We start from the raw sequence: 13,998 nt of genomic DNA, 5'->3' as shown, positions 1-13,998 counted from the left end.
CACCTAGGCGGGTGGTGGTCGGTCGGCTAGTGGTGACATGGTATATTATCACCTAGAGGCAATGGACGGAAGCTGATTGCCGTATTCAGGGGGTATCCTTGGGATACATACTTATTATTATACCATTGATCTCAGCAGAATCACTACCATACACCCATAATAGAGCGCGATGTCTGTCTGGTGTGCCTTTCAGTGAAGCTCTTGTTGTCTCCAAACACTATGGTGGCCGAATATTTACAAGAAACAATTGTTAAGCCGCCTTTTATACAAATTTATAGCTTTGTAGAGAATGTCTTCACGGACCTAGAGGATATAACCTGGCTAGGTATGTAGATGTTGTTTGGCCAAATATTGGTACTAACCATTGTGGGCTTTATGTCGACTTTAGGTCCCTTATAGTTGTCACACTATACCAAATAAGCATTCTTGCTAGAATTAAAGTTTAAAACAAGTTTAATTCCAGTCAAACATTCAAATGTCAAGTGTTGAAATACACTTTAATTCAATAGCATTCTCCAGTGAAAACGAAACTTGAATTCAAGTCGAACATTACAATGTTTTTACAGTATAATTCAATGCACGAAATCTATATACATAATACATATATAAAATTCTAACGTTACTGACTGATTCATCATCGTAGAGCCTAAACGGTTTTAGCTAAAGAGCTGAAATTTAGACAAGAGGTTGGTCTTCCACCAAATAGATCCACTTAGACGGGATTTTTGGAAATTCGAATGATTAGGGGGTTAAAAATGGTAAAAACGGGTAAATTCGGTAACCTCATATCTCCTAAACTATAAAAGATACAAAAAATGTTTAAAGCTTATCGTCGTTCATTTAAAAAATAAGCGGGCAGGTGTCTGGTACTTTTTTCAAATTCGGCCCCTTTAGGGAATTAACGGGTAGAAACTGTAATTTGGTACTTCTTTTGCACCCCATGTATCTTTTAAACCAGAGAACATTCAAAAAATATTTTTGAATCCTTCATAACTTGACGAACAAATAAAAATATAAATTTAGTACTTTTTGGATATTCGGACGTTTAAGGGGTGAAAATTGTACCTATTTTTGGTACTTTTTTATAAAACATTGTTTTTGGTTTATTAACTTATACATATGAATACATAATAACGGGCTCCCAATACGATGTTGCAACTGGTAATTTTTTGACTTAGAACTTAGAAACATGTAATTAAGCACTTGAGAATCTATAAAAATGGACTTTTTTGTACTTTTTCGTTCTTCAAAAGGTACTTTTTGAGTTTTCTATTTTTCGTTCTTCGACTGGTACTTTTTGAATTTTTTATAATATTGAACCTAGAAACATGAATTTAGGAATGTACAGCCCGGATTAAGTAATAACATATAAAAGGGAACTTTTTGGTACTTTTTCGTTCTTCAAAAGGTATTTTTTGAATTTTCTATAATATTGAACATGGAGTAAGTGAGAACATATAAAACGGGATTTTTTGGTACTTTTTCATTCTTCAACTTGTACTATTTGGATTTTCTTTTATAATGAACCTAAAAACATAAAACTAAGCAATCAGGGACTTGAGTGAATGAAAATTTAAACTGGAGTATTTCTGGTAATTTTTCGTTCTTTAACTGGTACTTTTTGAATTTTCTAAAATATTGAATATATAAACATAAAATTAAACACGCAGTATCCTAATTGAACGAAAATTTATCTCGCTTACGTCCACTAAAATAGGAATAGTCTTCCTTTAGAGTTGCGAGTTTTCATACATTCTAATAATGTTTTCAAAGTGAAACGTTTGGAATATTTTTCAATCTCTTTGTGATCCCTTTAAATGATGTTGTTCTGGAAGAACTTTAACATCCATGTAAACATTTTGGGTAATAAACTGGGGGACTACCAATGAGGCGAGCGGAACCTCCCATATGAATTAAATACAAAAATTCGTTTATCTGGGAAACTAATATAACTAAATTCTTCAAATTTTGCACGAACAACTTTAATATTCATCTGAACATTTTGGAGAAAAAAGGGCGGACTTTCATCTGGGGGCTTGGAGCTCCCATATGAATTAAATAGAAAAATTCGTATATCTGAGAAACTATTAGAGCTAGAATCTTCAAATTTTACTGAAGAACATTTAGAGAATAACGGGCGGACTTTCAATGGGGGGCTTGGCACTTCCCATATGAATTAAATACAAAATTTTGTATATCTGGAAACTATTAGATTATTCAAATTTTTCATAGATTAAATTAAAATCTTAATTAACGTTCGGAATAATTGGCGAAATTGCAATAATTTGCGTGGAATCTCCCATATGTAACAAATTGTATATCTGGAAAACCATTGTAGTTAGAATCATCAAAATTGTTAAGTAGGCTTCTTATTTATATTGCTTTTAGGGTAGCACAGCACACTGGGTATAGCTAGTAAATAAACAAATAAAATATCTTTGTTTTTACGTTATTGATCATTTTCTTAATGCAAAATTTTTTAGAAACTGATTTTCTGCAAGATGTTTTATATGGAAGATAGGGTTAAATATCGGCAGATCCTAGTAAAACTTGGAGAAAGGATTTGTTTTTAATTTTTAAGAATTTTTTATTCATCCCTGCATAATTTCTCATGCAACTTTTGAGTTTGCTCTGTTTTGTTGTTATAAACAGTATATTTGCTTCCAAAATCCTACTTTCTGATCTCTCGGATTCCGTTTTTATTTAAAATCGTTGAAAAATTAAAAACTAAACGTAGTTGAAAACTTAGCCGGCTTACAGTCGATTTTAAGCCGCCGCCGACATATTTAGAGTCAGTCGCCGCCGCCGTTAATATTTGTCGGCGCAGGGCTCTGATTCTACAACTAAATAATTTTAAACATAACATAAACAATTTCATATTAAATTTATAAACATTTATATAGTTCAAGAAATAACATTAATTTATTGTTTTTTGTTTGTTTGTGTGTTTTTTAAATATGGTGGTATAATTTTATGAAACTTGTTTGCGTTCCTAAATGGCTAAAATCTGAACTGATAAGTATAAATCATGGACATGGTCATAACAAAAAATTGTAAGTACCTATTCCAAAATTTAAAAAAGTTATTGAAAACAATTATTTAATAGCAGACCTCCATATCTCCGTATTAAGGGAAGCAATTTTTTGGGGTAGCATATTTTGTACTTTTCAAAATGAACATTAATTTCGTTCTAAATTTTTTGGAAGACTGATATAGACTATTTTTAATAGCAATAAAACTTTATTTACTGCCAAATTTGTGCTCTTGTTTCTCAGACACAAAATATACTTGTGATTCTAGGACCGAAAAGTACCATGGGAATAGACATAGGGAAATAATTGCCTTAGAACAACACTTGTTGTTTGTATGGAGAAAAACGGTTCCCACTGAAAATGAAAACTTGGTTCATTCTTCGCAATCCATTTGTAAAATTTGAAAAAATAAAACAAATAAAAATGATTAATAGTTTTAAAAGTTGTTCAAAATATAAAAGAAAATTACCGTTTCTAAATTTGTGTTATGTTAGTTCGGGATTTTCGCGGCATTCATTTAATCATCCGCCGACCAGTATACCAGTGTTCTTATACGTTTAATATGTATTGATCAATTTGAATCACGACTCATTTTAATGGATTGATGATATGATACACGTTCAATATTTATTACGTCAGTATTCGCAATATTTTATGTTCCGCCAACCCGTATACCTGACCTAACGCAAATTTAGAAAAAAAATTACTTTTATATGTATATTTGAACAACTTTTAAAACAATAAGGGTTTTCATTTAAACGCTTAAGTTTCCCATTTGTGCAAGTGGGCAAGTTTATTCGACTTGTTTCATGAAGCCCCTGTTCAAATTCTGCCCAATTACAATATTTATAAACATTTTACAGCAATGTCAAACGAAATAAAAAATAAATTATTTTAACAAAAAATTGTACAAAATATGTTAAATCGTGAATATTCAGGTCATTAAATTCAAAAGTGAACAATAGTGAACAGATTTATTAAATGCACAATGAGTTTGCTCAAGTTTGCCAGTCTAAATAGTCGCTCAAACTTATAAGGGTTGTGCAAATCACTTTTCATACAATTCAATTGCGAGAATGGAAACATGCACAGGTTGCACAGTTTACGAGGGTTTTGAACGTTTAAATGAAAACCCCTAATATTTCATTTTTATTTCTTTAATTATTAAAGTTTAATATCAATTCTATGAATTCCTTTATTAGATTGCAAAAACATATTTCAACATGGACAACAAAAAGGGCGTATAACCATAATTATAGGAATATATCATACATGGGAATTTTTCATTAAGCATTAAAATTTCATTACCATTTATAGAAAAAATTGTAATGAAAAATATTTTAAGTACCATTTAATGAAAATTATATTTTTTTCATTATAACTTTTTTTGATAATGGTAATGAATTTAATAATGAATTTTAAAAAACGAATTTAATTAGTATTTAAAATTGTCGAAAAATATATTCAGGAAAATTTTTCGAAGATTCGAGGTTTGAAAGCTTTTAAAACCAGTTCCCGTAGCCCAAATTGGCTGAAATTTTGCAGTCATAAGTACATCTGATGACAATACAATAATATGTTCGAATATTCGAAATTAAGTTCGAAAATTCGAAGTTATTTTCGAAAAATGTTTTATGTTTTTAAATTAATCTCTGTGTCATAAAACCTAAAAAAAAAAATTTCGAAAATTCGAACTCGTGTTCGAAAAAATTTTAAAGCTGTTCTTCTAGTCCGAATGTGCTGAAATTTGGCATACATGATTTCACCTACCGACAATACATTATAATGTTCGGATATTCGAAATTAATTTCGAAATTCGAACTAATGTTCGAAAATTTTTAAAATCCATTGAATAATGGTAATGAAAATTTATTTTTAAATAATTACTAATGAAATCGTTTCATTAAAAACCATTACCATTAGACAAAATAATGCTAATGAAAAAAAAATAATTATAATTTTTTTCAATTTAATGCTAATGAAATCGTCAATTAATTACTCGATATAATTAACTACTCCCATGTATGGAATATATTAACAAGACAATATTTTAGTTTTTTAATAGTTTTATGTTAAGAAGTTTTTCGTCCTTATAAGCAAGCTATCTTGTACTACTGATAGCTATAGTTGACATTGTCCAGTCCTATAACTCAAAAATGTGGGAAATTTTATGTATATAAAAAAGTAGCATAAAGATGTTTAAATTTTTTATCCTTTAATAATTTAAAATAATAATCAAGGAGAGGAATAGCTATGACATAGTCGACATTTACTTCTTGTTTTAAAAAATAAAGCTGTATGAAACAAAATTTGGTTTCATATTGCATAACGAGTTTCTAATTATTATCATATATTTTTAAAAATTTTAAAAACTTTTTGTTATTTTAGTTATAATTGGGAGAATCTTAGTTTGCTACTTAACCAAAGTAATTAACTATTTTTAAGTACATATTTATTTGCATATCGCTCCTTTACTACAAGACTGTCATAATCCATAATTAGGGGTTTTTGAACAGACTGTTACAAAACACGTGTTATATATACTAAAGGCTTTATTTATATGTTTTTTTTGTTGTAAACATAAAAACTAAAACTCATGTTTAACTAATACATAATAATAGTATGAATAAAAAAATAATTTCAATTCAGATTAGAAACGTATTAAATTGTTCTGGTGTTATTTTTCAAATCCCTTGATTAGTTTTACAGATATTAAAAAAAAAAAAATAGTAAAAATAAATTAAACTTTCAAGCCATTTTTCTCGAAATGATTATTAGATTATGACTGTATTGGAGTAAATGAACGATTTATAAATTATAAAATGTTATCAATAATTTTTTTATCTTATAAAAACTATTTTCAGACGACACACAAATTTTCTAAAAATTTCGCTTGATAAATCAGCATTAAAATGCAAGGCGTCAACCGTAGTTGTAATTAAAAAAGTATGTACTAACTAATAAAAATATTTTTTTTCAGATAATCGTCATAATGTATGTCAATCTGATTAATTTCAAAGTTGTTAGGTTATTAATATATATATTTCAATACAATCTACTTAATTTAAAATAAAAATTTAATTATTGTTATAATTTATTAATTAAATATATTTTTTTGTTAAAATATAATTTCAAATTACCCTGAAATGCCGTTAAATTTGTTTTAATAACCGGAAAACTTGGCAGCACTGTCATGGTGTGTTGAAAGCGCCATCTATTGTTTAAAAATAAGTCATGGTCAAAATCAAAAAATCGATGTGGCAACATTCTTGTAATTTTGGTAGGCCATTATGGAAAATGATCTGGCAACTCTGTGAAAAATTGACGAAATACTAAAACGGAGTTGCCAGACTTCGTTTGTGGCCTACCAAAATGGCACAAATGTTGCCACATCGATTTCTTGTTTTTGATCATGACTTATTTTTAAACAATAGATGGCGCTTTCAACACACATGAACAGTGCTGCCAAGTTTTCGGCTTTTTATTAACAAACTTTACAGACCACCCTGTTAAATAACAATAATAACTTAGTTTATTTTGTTAAAAATATAATCATTTATTGAAATATGTCTTATAAATTTTAATAAACAGGATATATTACAGCATTTATGGATGTAGGATTTTCTCAGGAATAGCATTATCTGTAAAAGTAAAAGAATAATTAAATTAAAAAAAGTGTTTCACAAATAATTGCTTTTATTTATATCACATATAACTATTTAAAACTACCCTGTGCTAGTCGCAGATGTTTTTGTAATTTATTATTTTTTCTTCAACATGTTTCTTATTATTTTGAAATCATTTGTGTGTTTTGTTGACAGTTGGTGTAAAAGGAATTACAATTAAAAATGTGGAAACTTGTAGAAATATCTCAAAAATCATATTTTATATACTGTGATTTTAATACAAACACACAACAGGTCATATTTATTTTATATGATTTAAAAGAAGCTTGGAGTCAAACGTTGAAATTAGAGGATGTTAAACGAAAAGTTAAGGTAAGTCTTGTAATTTGTTGTCCTTCTGAATTTATTATATTTATAAAACTTTAATTTGTTTGGCGTGTAAAGCTGCTAAATAAACGCTTTGACTTTAATGAGGATAATATTAAAGAAGCCCTCACAAGTGATGCTCCCCACACTGCTGTCATAGAAGATCAGCCGCAGACAAGTGGTATGCATGTGGACAGTTGTTTATTGAAGCTGAAATGTCGTGTTAAGAATTGTTTTTTAAATTATGAATGGGACTTGAGGAAACAAACTGTTAAAGAGGTAATCATTTTATATTAAGTTTTTAAAGACATTTGCGTTTTTAAACATCAACGATACTTAAATAACATGAAATGTTATAAAGAATCAACATGTTTCAGAATGAAACTATACTGTTAAAGATGTAAATCTAAATGAAAGTTTTTAATACAAATTAAAAATAATTACTTTTCAGTTCCAGCAAACATTTGTCCAACCTCTATTGATGGCAATGTTGGGTTGTCATCAACAGGTTGAAATTTTAACAGAGAGTCTACGCAAAAAAGAATTGGAGTTGCAACAGTATCGCTTGGAAAAAGGACCTTTAAATAGAAGTAAGTGTTTTATATAAATACAATACCTTTTGAATACAATACAATACAATAGATAGATAGATAGATAGATAGATATAGTGATGATAGATAGATAGCTAGATAGATTAGATTATATCGCTGATAGCTCGCTCGCTCGCTCGCTCGCTCGCTCGCTCGCTCGCTCGCTCGCTCGCTCGCTCTCTCGCTCGCTCGCTCGCTCGCTCGCTCGCTCGCTCGCTCGCTCGCTCGCTCGCTCGCTCGCTCGCTCGCTCGCTCTCGCTCGCTCGCTCGCTCGCTCCTCTCCTCGCTCGCTCTCGCTCGCTCTCGCTCGCTCGCTCGCTCGCTCGCTCGCTCGCTGCTCGCTCGCTCGCTCGCTCGCTCGCTCGCTCGCTCGCTCGCTCTCTCGCTCGCCCGCTCGCTCGCTCGCTCGCTCGCTCGCTCGCTCGCTCGCTCGCTCGCTCCTCGCTCGCTGCTCTCGCTCGCTCGCTCGCTCGCTCGCTCGCTCGCTCTCGCTCGCTCGCTCGCTCGCTCTCTCGCTCTCTCGCTCGCCCGCTGCTCGCTGCTCGCTCCTCGCTCGCTCGCTCTCGCTCGCTCGCTCGCTCGCTCCTCTCGCTCGCTCGCTCGCTCGCTCGCTCGCTCGCTCGCTCGCTCGCTCGCTCCTCGCTCGCTCGCTCCGCTCGCTCCTCGCTCGCTCGCTCGCTGCTCGCTCGCTCGCTCGCTCGCTCGCTCGCTCGCTCGCTCGCTCGCTCGCTCGCTCGCTCGCTCGCTCTCTCGCTCGCTCGCTTCGCTCTCGCTCGCTCGCTCGCTCGCTCGCTCTCTCGCTCGCTCGCTCGCTCGCTCCTCGCTCGCTCCTCTCGCCTTCTTCCCTTTTTCGCCTGCGCTCCCCCCTTGTTTTTCCCTGTTCTTCCTCCCGGCCTCCCTTGCCCTCTCTCCTGTCTTCCTTCCCCTTTTCCTTCTTCCCCTTTCACTTCCGCCCTCTGACTCCAACCTTGATTTTCGATGATTTTAATAAAAATACGATGACTGCAATAAAATTGCTATTGATTTTAAAGAATTGGCAAAATATGTAAAAGAAAACGATTCTAAAGATGTACCTGATGGAATAAACTCAAATGTAAATGTTAATAAAACTGAAAAGAATATTAAACCAGAAGAAAAAGTAAATGAAGGACCAAATACAAATGCAACAAAAATGAGTCCGAGAGAAAGGTAAGCGAGCGGCTCATATACATTACATATCATTAATATATTGAATATTATGACTATTTGCAGAAAACGTAAAGCTAAAGAGCTAAAACTGCAACATTTGGAAAAACATTTAAAAATACGTAGACAGGGTTTAGAATACGAAAGTAGTCAAAGTCAAACTCCCAGTACCGGCAATAGTCAAAGCCCGGAAGAAACTGAAACAAACCCTGTAGAACAACAACACCCAACACTAACCAAAGAAGTAACAGAAACTAAAAGCAATAAAACTACCACACCACGTAAAAGTACTAGATGTATACCCACAAAACAGAAATGGCAATATATATCTAGTGAAGATAAAACAGATTCCGAAAATGATGATAATTTGGCAAAACTTAGAGAAAGAAAACTTACAAGAGATGTGGTTAATCAAACAAAACCTTGCAATACAAATACCTTTAAAGAAGATAGTATAAAGAAATCGGAAAATAATAATGTTAAAGATACCAAAAAAGCTTCAAATCTTTCATACAACAATTGTCAAGCTAAATTGGACGAGAAATCCTCCGAAAGTTCAAATGTTTTTGACTTTTCAACAGATACGGAAGATGATAAACCTTTAAAGGAATTAAGAAAAGTAATAGAAAATAAAAAATCTATGTTGCCATTAAAAGGCAATCGTAGTAGTTCGCGTAATGAAACACCTGTGGTTGAAACATCAGTAATTGAAATAAGTTCACCTGGTAGAAGCAAAAATCTCAGCCATTCACCTTCAGTGGTTGTTATGGATGAACTATCCTCACAATTGAGTAATATTAAAAAAGAATTGGAAAGTTTGGAAGCAATGCGTCTGGCGGATTTAAAACAACGTATGTGTAAAGCTTAACATAGGTTTTTAATTGGATTAAAGGAAAATTTAAAGAGATAATTATTAATTAAATTTTAAAAAATATATAAATTTATAGTCTTCTGGTTTAATTTCTCAGTTAATTATGAGTGATTCTGTAACAGATTTAAAATAGTTATTGCAATATTATTTTTTATTTTAAAGTTTTTTTATAAAAAAAATTTATTTTAATTTTGTTACATTTCTTTTATATTAAAATTTTCTTTAAAACCGAATAATAGTTTATCTTTTGGTTATATTATAATGCAGATAAAAAATTAATTTTCTATTTTGTAAATATTCTTACAAATTTGTAAAATTATTTTCCGTGTTTCCTATTTTAATATATTGTATAAAGCATGTACTAAAGTGTTCGTTTATGTATTTATATTTTCTTAATTTGTTATTTTGACAAATGTTATCAAAGATTTACAATATACTTTGCTGTATTGAAATTTAACTTTCTTAATAGCCATGTAAAACTTCATATGTATATGTACCTATATTATTTAGTTTTAAGATTTTTTATACTTTGTATATAATAAATACTAGACTCTGAGCAGTCTAAAATAAAAATTTCTAGTACTTTTTTCTATTTAACGTAGAGACCAATGGTTTATGTTTAAATTTAAGATTAGTTCACTCGACTTACTAAAATTTGTTTCTAACTAGTTCTTACAGCAACAATTTTTGTTTTAAATTGTTACCCTATGACACATTTCTCTCACATTTTGTATTTTATTGCAAAAAAAAGGAAATCAATTTATGAACTCAAATAACAAATCCAACAAAAAAATTCCCCTAAAAGTTTAGTTTTGATTTAAATTTTTCTCATTAAACACACACTAATTAATTCATTTAATCCTTACTTAACGATATAAACAATTTGTTGTTGTTTATATCATAATATTGATAAGATATAAACAAAACTTATCATATGATGTAGAAATTATATTAAATACTTTTTTGTACATAATGTAAAAGTAAGTCAATTATACGGTCAAAATATTTGTTTTGAAATTTGTTATTCATTAAAAATTCTATAGGCATTTGATAAAGTTATAACCGAAAGAAAAGAAAAATCCATGTTTGTTGAAACACAAAAGTTTACAATAAATTAATTTAAAAATGAAATCTAAATTAAGTGTAAAATGTGTAATTATTAATTTATTTTGTTTAATATTTGTGACAAAAGTTGCGGCAAATTGTAAGTGGTATTATTAAAATGATTCGTATATAGATTCTGTCTGGGTCATTATTATATTTTATTGGATCCAAACGGAGCAATAATAGGGCTGACAATTTCCACAAACATTTTCTATAGATAAAGTTTGTTTGGTATTGAAATAAGGCAATATACCCCATATAAGTGACACCTGGAATACTACTTTAATACTCATAAATACTATGTTAATTATGGAGCAATTGGACTTCGGGCCATATTTGGCCCTTAAAATCGCCTATGGAAAATTTAACGCTTATAAAAGCGTAAGAAAATCAGTTTATTGTCAACACTATAACAGTCCTACTGGTTTAGTTTGAGTCCAATATTTTTTCAAAATCTAAATTTTCCAACTTAAAAGTATTTATTTGAATGCATGTTGTTTCTTCTAGCAAATAAACTATTTTCAAAATCGGAAATAGATCCACGTATTATAGGTGGTCAGGCAATATCAATACAGGATGCACCATGGCAGGTTTCGGTGCGTCTTATAGCATTAGAAGATCAAATGTATGGTTCGGGTCATATATGTGGTGGTTCCGTCATTTCGCAACGTGTAGTGGTCACCGCGGCTCATTGTGTAGCAAAGTAAGTTAAAATACTTTTCTAATGGATTGTTCTGTGCTGATTCCAAATTTGGCCTCAGAATTTCTCCATCATGATGTTCTCCCAATAGATTTCAATCGTTATCGAATGAGTTCAAAAATAGCATATAAATTTATTTTTAATAATTAATTGTTTGTTTTTATTACTTTCCAGCGAACAATATACACCAATAGTTTATCGTACACCGAGTGAGTTTACCTTGGTCATGGGTTCGACATATTTAACCACAACGACTTATTATACGCTACAATACGCTGTCTTGCAAATAATTGTCAATGCCGACTTCGATATTAATACTTTGGTCAACGATGTGGCACTATTTCTATTTAATGGTTATATACCATGGAATTGGCCAACAGTAATGGCTATACCGTTAAATACACAACCCGAGCCAAGTGGCACCATATGTACAGTATCGGGTTGGGGTTCAACGGGTTATGTGAGTTAACATTCCTAACTTTTAGGCACTAATAATGTTTCACTTCTCTTACAGAGCTATATATCAGATGTCTTAATGGAAGCCACTGTACCCATTGTAAATTACACCACTTGTGATACGAATTATGGTAATCTTTCGATGGGCATGTTATGTGCTGGTTACATGCAAACCGGTGGTGTCGATGCCTGTCAGGGTGATTCTGGTGGTCCTTTAGTTTGTAACGGTGTCCTAGTTGGTATTGTTTCCTGGGGTCAAGGCTGTGCTCAACCTGGTTATCCGGGTGTTTATACGAATGTTTCATACTATAATAATTGGATTGTTACAAATAATAATTCTTTTAATTATAGTTATTATCGTTATTATGACTATGATGGTGGTGATGGAGCGAATCGAAATGTGTCGATGTTTTTAAGTTTTGTTATGCCTTTAGTTATGTTAATGTTAAGGAAATATTTTACCGAATAAGTAATGAAGTAAAATAATAAAAAATTATCCATAAATAGGGCTACAACTAAGAAAATGGTAAAAATATGTGATTACATCTGTAGATTTTGAACAAGTGCGTGTGATATATTTGGCTGTACCGAATCTCATATACCCACCATCAAACAGTATGCCGTAAAAGGAATGCTCTCCTATAAATATCATATGTGATTTTGTGAAATTAAATATAGCTTATGTCAATTATGGACCGAGTTCTTTTGGAATTAACAGGATATTTATTTTTAAAAACAAAATATTTTTGTTAAATTTTGAAACCGTGAACATATACATATATGGGCAATAGGGTCAATTATGGACCGATTGTTATCAAATTTTATAGAATGATTGTGTTTCGAAGTTCATCTCGCACTTTTAACCCCCTTATACTAGGGGTAGGGTCAATTATGAACCGAACCACATAAAATGGGTCGAGTTTTTGGCTCGGAACAAACATGTGTCGAATTTCATTTTTAAGCCAGTAATGAGTGTTGAAGTAATTTCTGAAGGGGGCCTTTTATGGAGGTATGGACAATTATGGACCGATTCTCATTAAGTCAGTAAATAGGTTTTGACTCCTAAGAAATTTACTTATGTAAAATGTTATCACTATGTTTGTATTTTTAAACCAATAATGAGCGTTATAGTCATTTTCTGAGAGAGGTAGGGAGTATTTTAAGCCAGTAATGAGCGTTGAAGTAATTTCTGAAGGGGACATTTTAGGGGGGTATGGACAATTGTGGACTGATTCTCATTAAGTCAGTAGAGAGGTTTTGACTCGTAAGAAACTTACTTATGTAAAATGTTATCGCTATGTTCGTATTTTTAAACCAGTAATGAGCGTTATAGTCATTTTCTGAAGAGGAACTTATATGGGGGATAGGATCAATTATGGACCGATCCTCATAAAATTTGGCAGAGAGATTTTCATATGAAACTTATTTATGTCGAATTTCATCGCTATACTTGTACTTTAAAAACAGTTACAGCCCCTTAATGCTGGTTTATATGGGGGCTATCCGAAAACGTGGATCGATATTGCCCATTTTCAATACCTAGCAAACCTTACATTTCAACCCTCTAGCTCTTCCCGTTCGGACTCTATCGTGCTTTCAACAGACAGACGGACGGGCAGAGCTAGATCGTCTTAGAATTTACTAAGGACCCATAACATACCTTTGTGAGCCTATGACCAATATTTCGATGTGTTACAGATGTAATGGTTATAAAACTAGTGAAAACATTTTTCATATATTTTTTTAACAAAAATGGTTTTTTTATATGATAAATGCAAAATCGGCTGTAGATCCTTAAATAACGTTTCAATCGACAACATAAGGAAAATTTTTGATCACTCATACTCTTCATAAAAAATCGATTTTTATATGAAAAACATAAAATCGACTATAGGTCCTTAGTTAGTTAGTTTGAAAGGAGGATGTATATACATCAAATCCGAAGAAATACACCGAGGCCTCTAACGGGCCTGTTGTGCGTTCCTTAACCAGTGCCTCAGGTGGGAATCGAACTCACCACCTCCGGTCTACCAGACTAGAACACTAACCAACCGGAGGCCACTTAAAT

General features: G+C 32.1%; 2 protein-coding genes across 2 annotated transcripts; both read left to right on the top strand.

Annotated features, from left to right (window-relative positions):
• The first annotated feature begins 6,770 nt into the window (after positions 1-6,770).
• LOC119614549 lies at positions 6,771-10,243 on the top strand. The gene is made up of 5 exons (XM_037970668.1): positions 6,771-7,030; positions 7,103-7,303; positions 7,476-7,617; positions 8,569-8,659; positions 8,866-10,243. The coding sequence occupies exons 1-5, from the start codon at positions 6,881-6,883 to the stop codon at positions 9,665-9,667; spliced, it is 1,386 nt and encodes a 461-aa protein (XP_037826596.1). The 5' UTR covers positions 6,771-6,880; the 3' UTR covers positions 9,668-10,243.
• Positions 10,244-10,670: 427 nt separating this feature from the next.
• On the top strand, positions 10,671-12,454 carry LOC119614555 (trypsin delta-like). The gene is made up of 4 exons (XM_037970673.1): positions 10,671-10,874; positions 11,282-11,477; positions 11,649-11,934; positions 11,989-12,454. Exons 1-4 carry the CDS (start codon positions 10,796-10,798, stop codon positions 12,397-12,399), a joined length of 972 nt encoding a protein of 323 aa, XP_037826601.1. The 5' UTR covers positions 10,671-10,795; the 3' UTR covers positions 12,400-12,454.
• Positions 12,455-13,998: the final 1,544 nt, after the last annotated feature.

Source organism: Lucilia sericata, unplaced genomic scaffold (genome assembly GCF_015586225.1).
Source record: "Lucilia sericata isolate MDLA Ls3-8-SP2 unplaced genomic scaffold, ASM1558622v1 Contig003052F_arrow, whole genome shotgun sequence".
Classification (NCBI taxonomy): domain Eukaryota; kingdom Metazoa; phylum Arthropoda; class Insecta; order Diptera; family Calliphoridae; genus Lucilia; species Lucilia sericata.
The sequence above is the reverse complement of the archived record's forward strand: the minus strand, read 5'-3'. Positions and strand labels throughout refer to the sequence as shown.

Excerpts from the sequence above, each read along its gene's own strand:
- LOC119614549 (XM_037970668.1), top strand. The coding sequence starts at position 6,881 with ATGTGGAAACTTGTAGAAATATCTCAAAAATCATATTTTATATACTGT. Across the intron at positions 7,304-7,475 it reads GGAAACAAACTGTTAAAGAG|TTCCAGCAAACATTTGTCCA; the intron begins GTAATCATTTTA and ends ATTACTTTTCAG. Across the intron at positions 8,660-8,865 it reads TTAAAGAATTGGCAAAATAT|AAAACGTAAAGCTAAAGAGC; the intron begins GTAAAAGAAAAC and ends GACTATTTGCAG.
- LOC119614555 (XM_037970673.1), top strand. The coding sequence starts at position 10,796 with ATGAAATCTAAATTAAGTGTAAAATGTGTAATTATTAATTTATTTTGT. Across the intron at positions 11,478-11,648 it reads GCGGCTCATTGTGTAGCAAA|CGAACAATATACACCAATAG; the intron begins GTAAGTTAAAAT and ends ATTACTTTCCAG. Across the intron at positions 11,935-11,988 it reads GTTGGGGTTCAACGGGTTAT|AGCTATATATCAGATGTCTT; the intron begins GTGAGTTAACAT and ends CTTCTCTTACAG.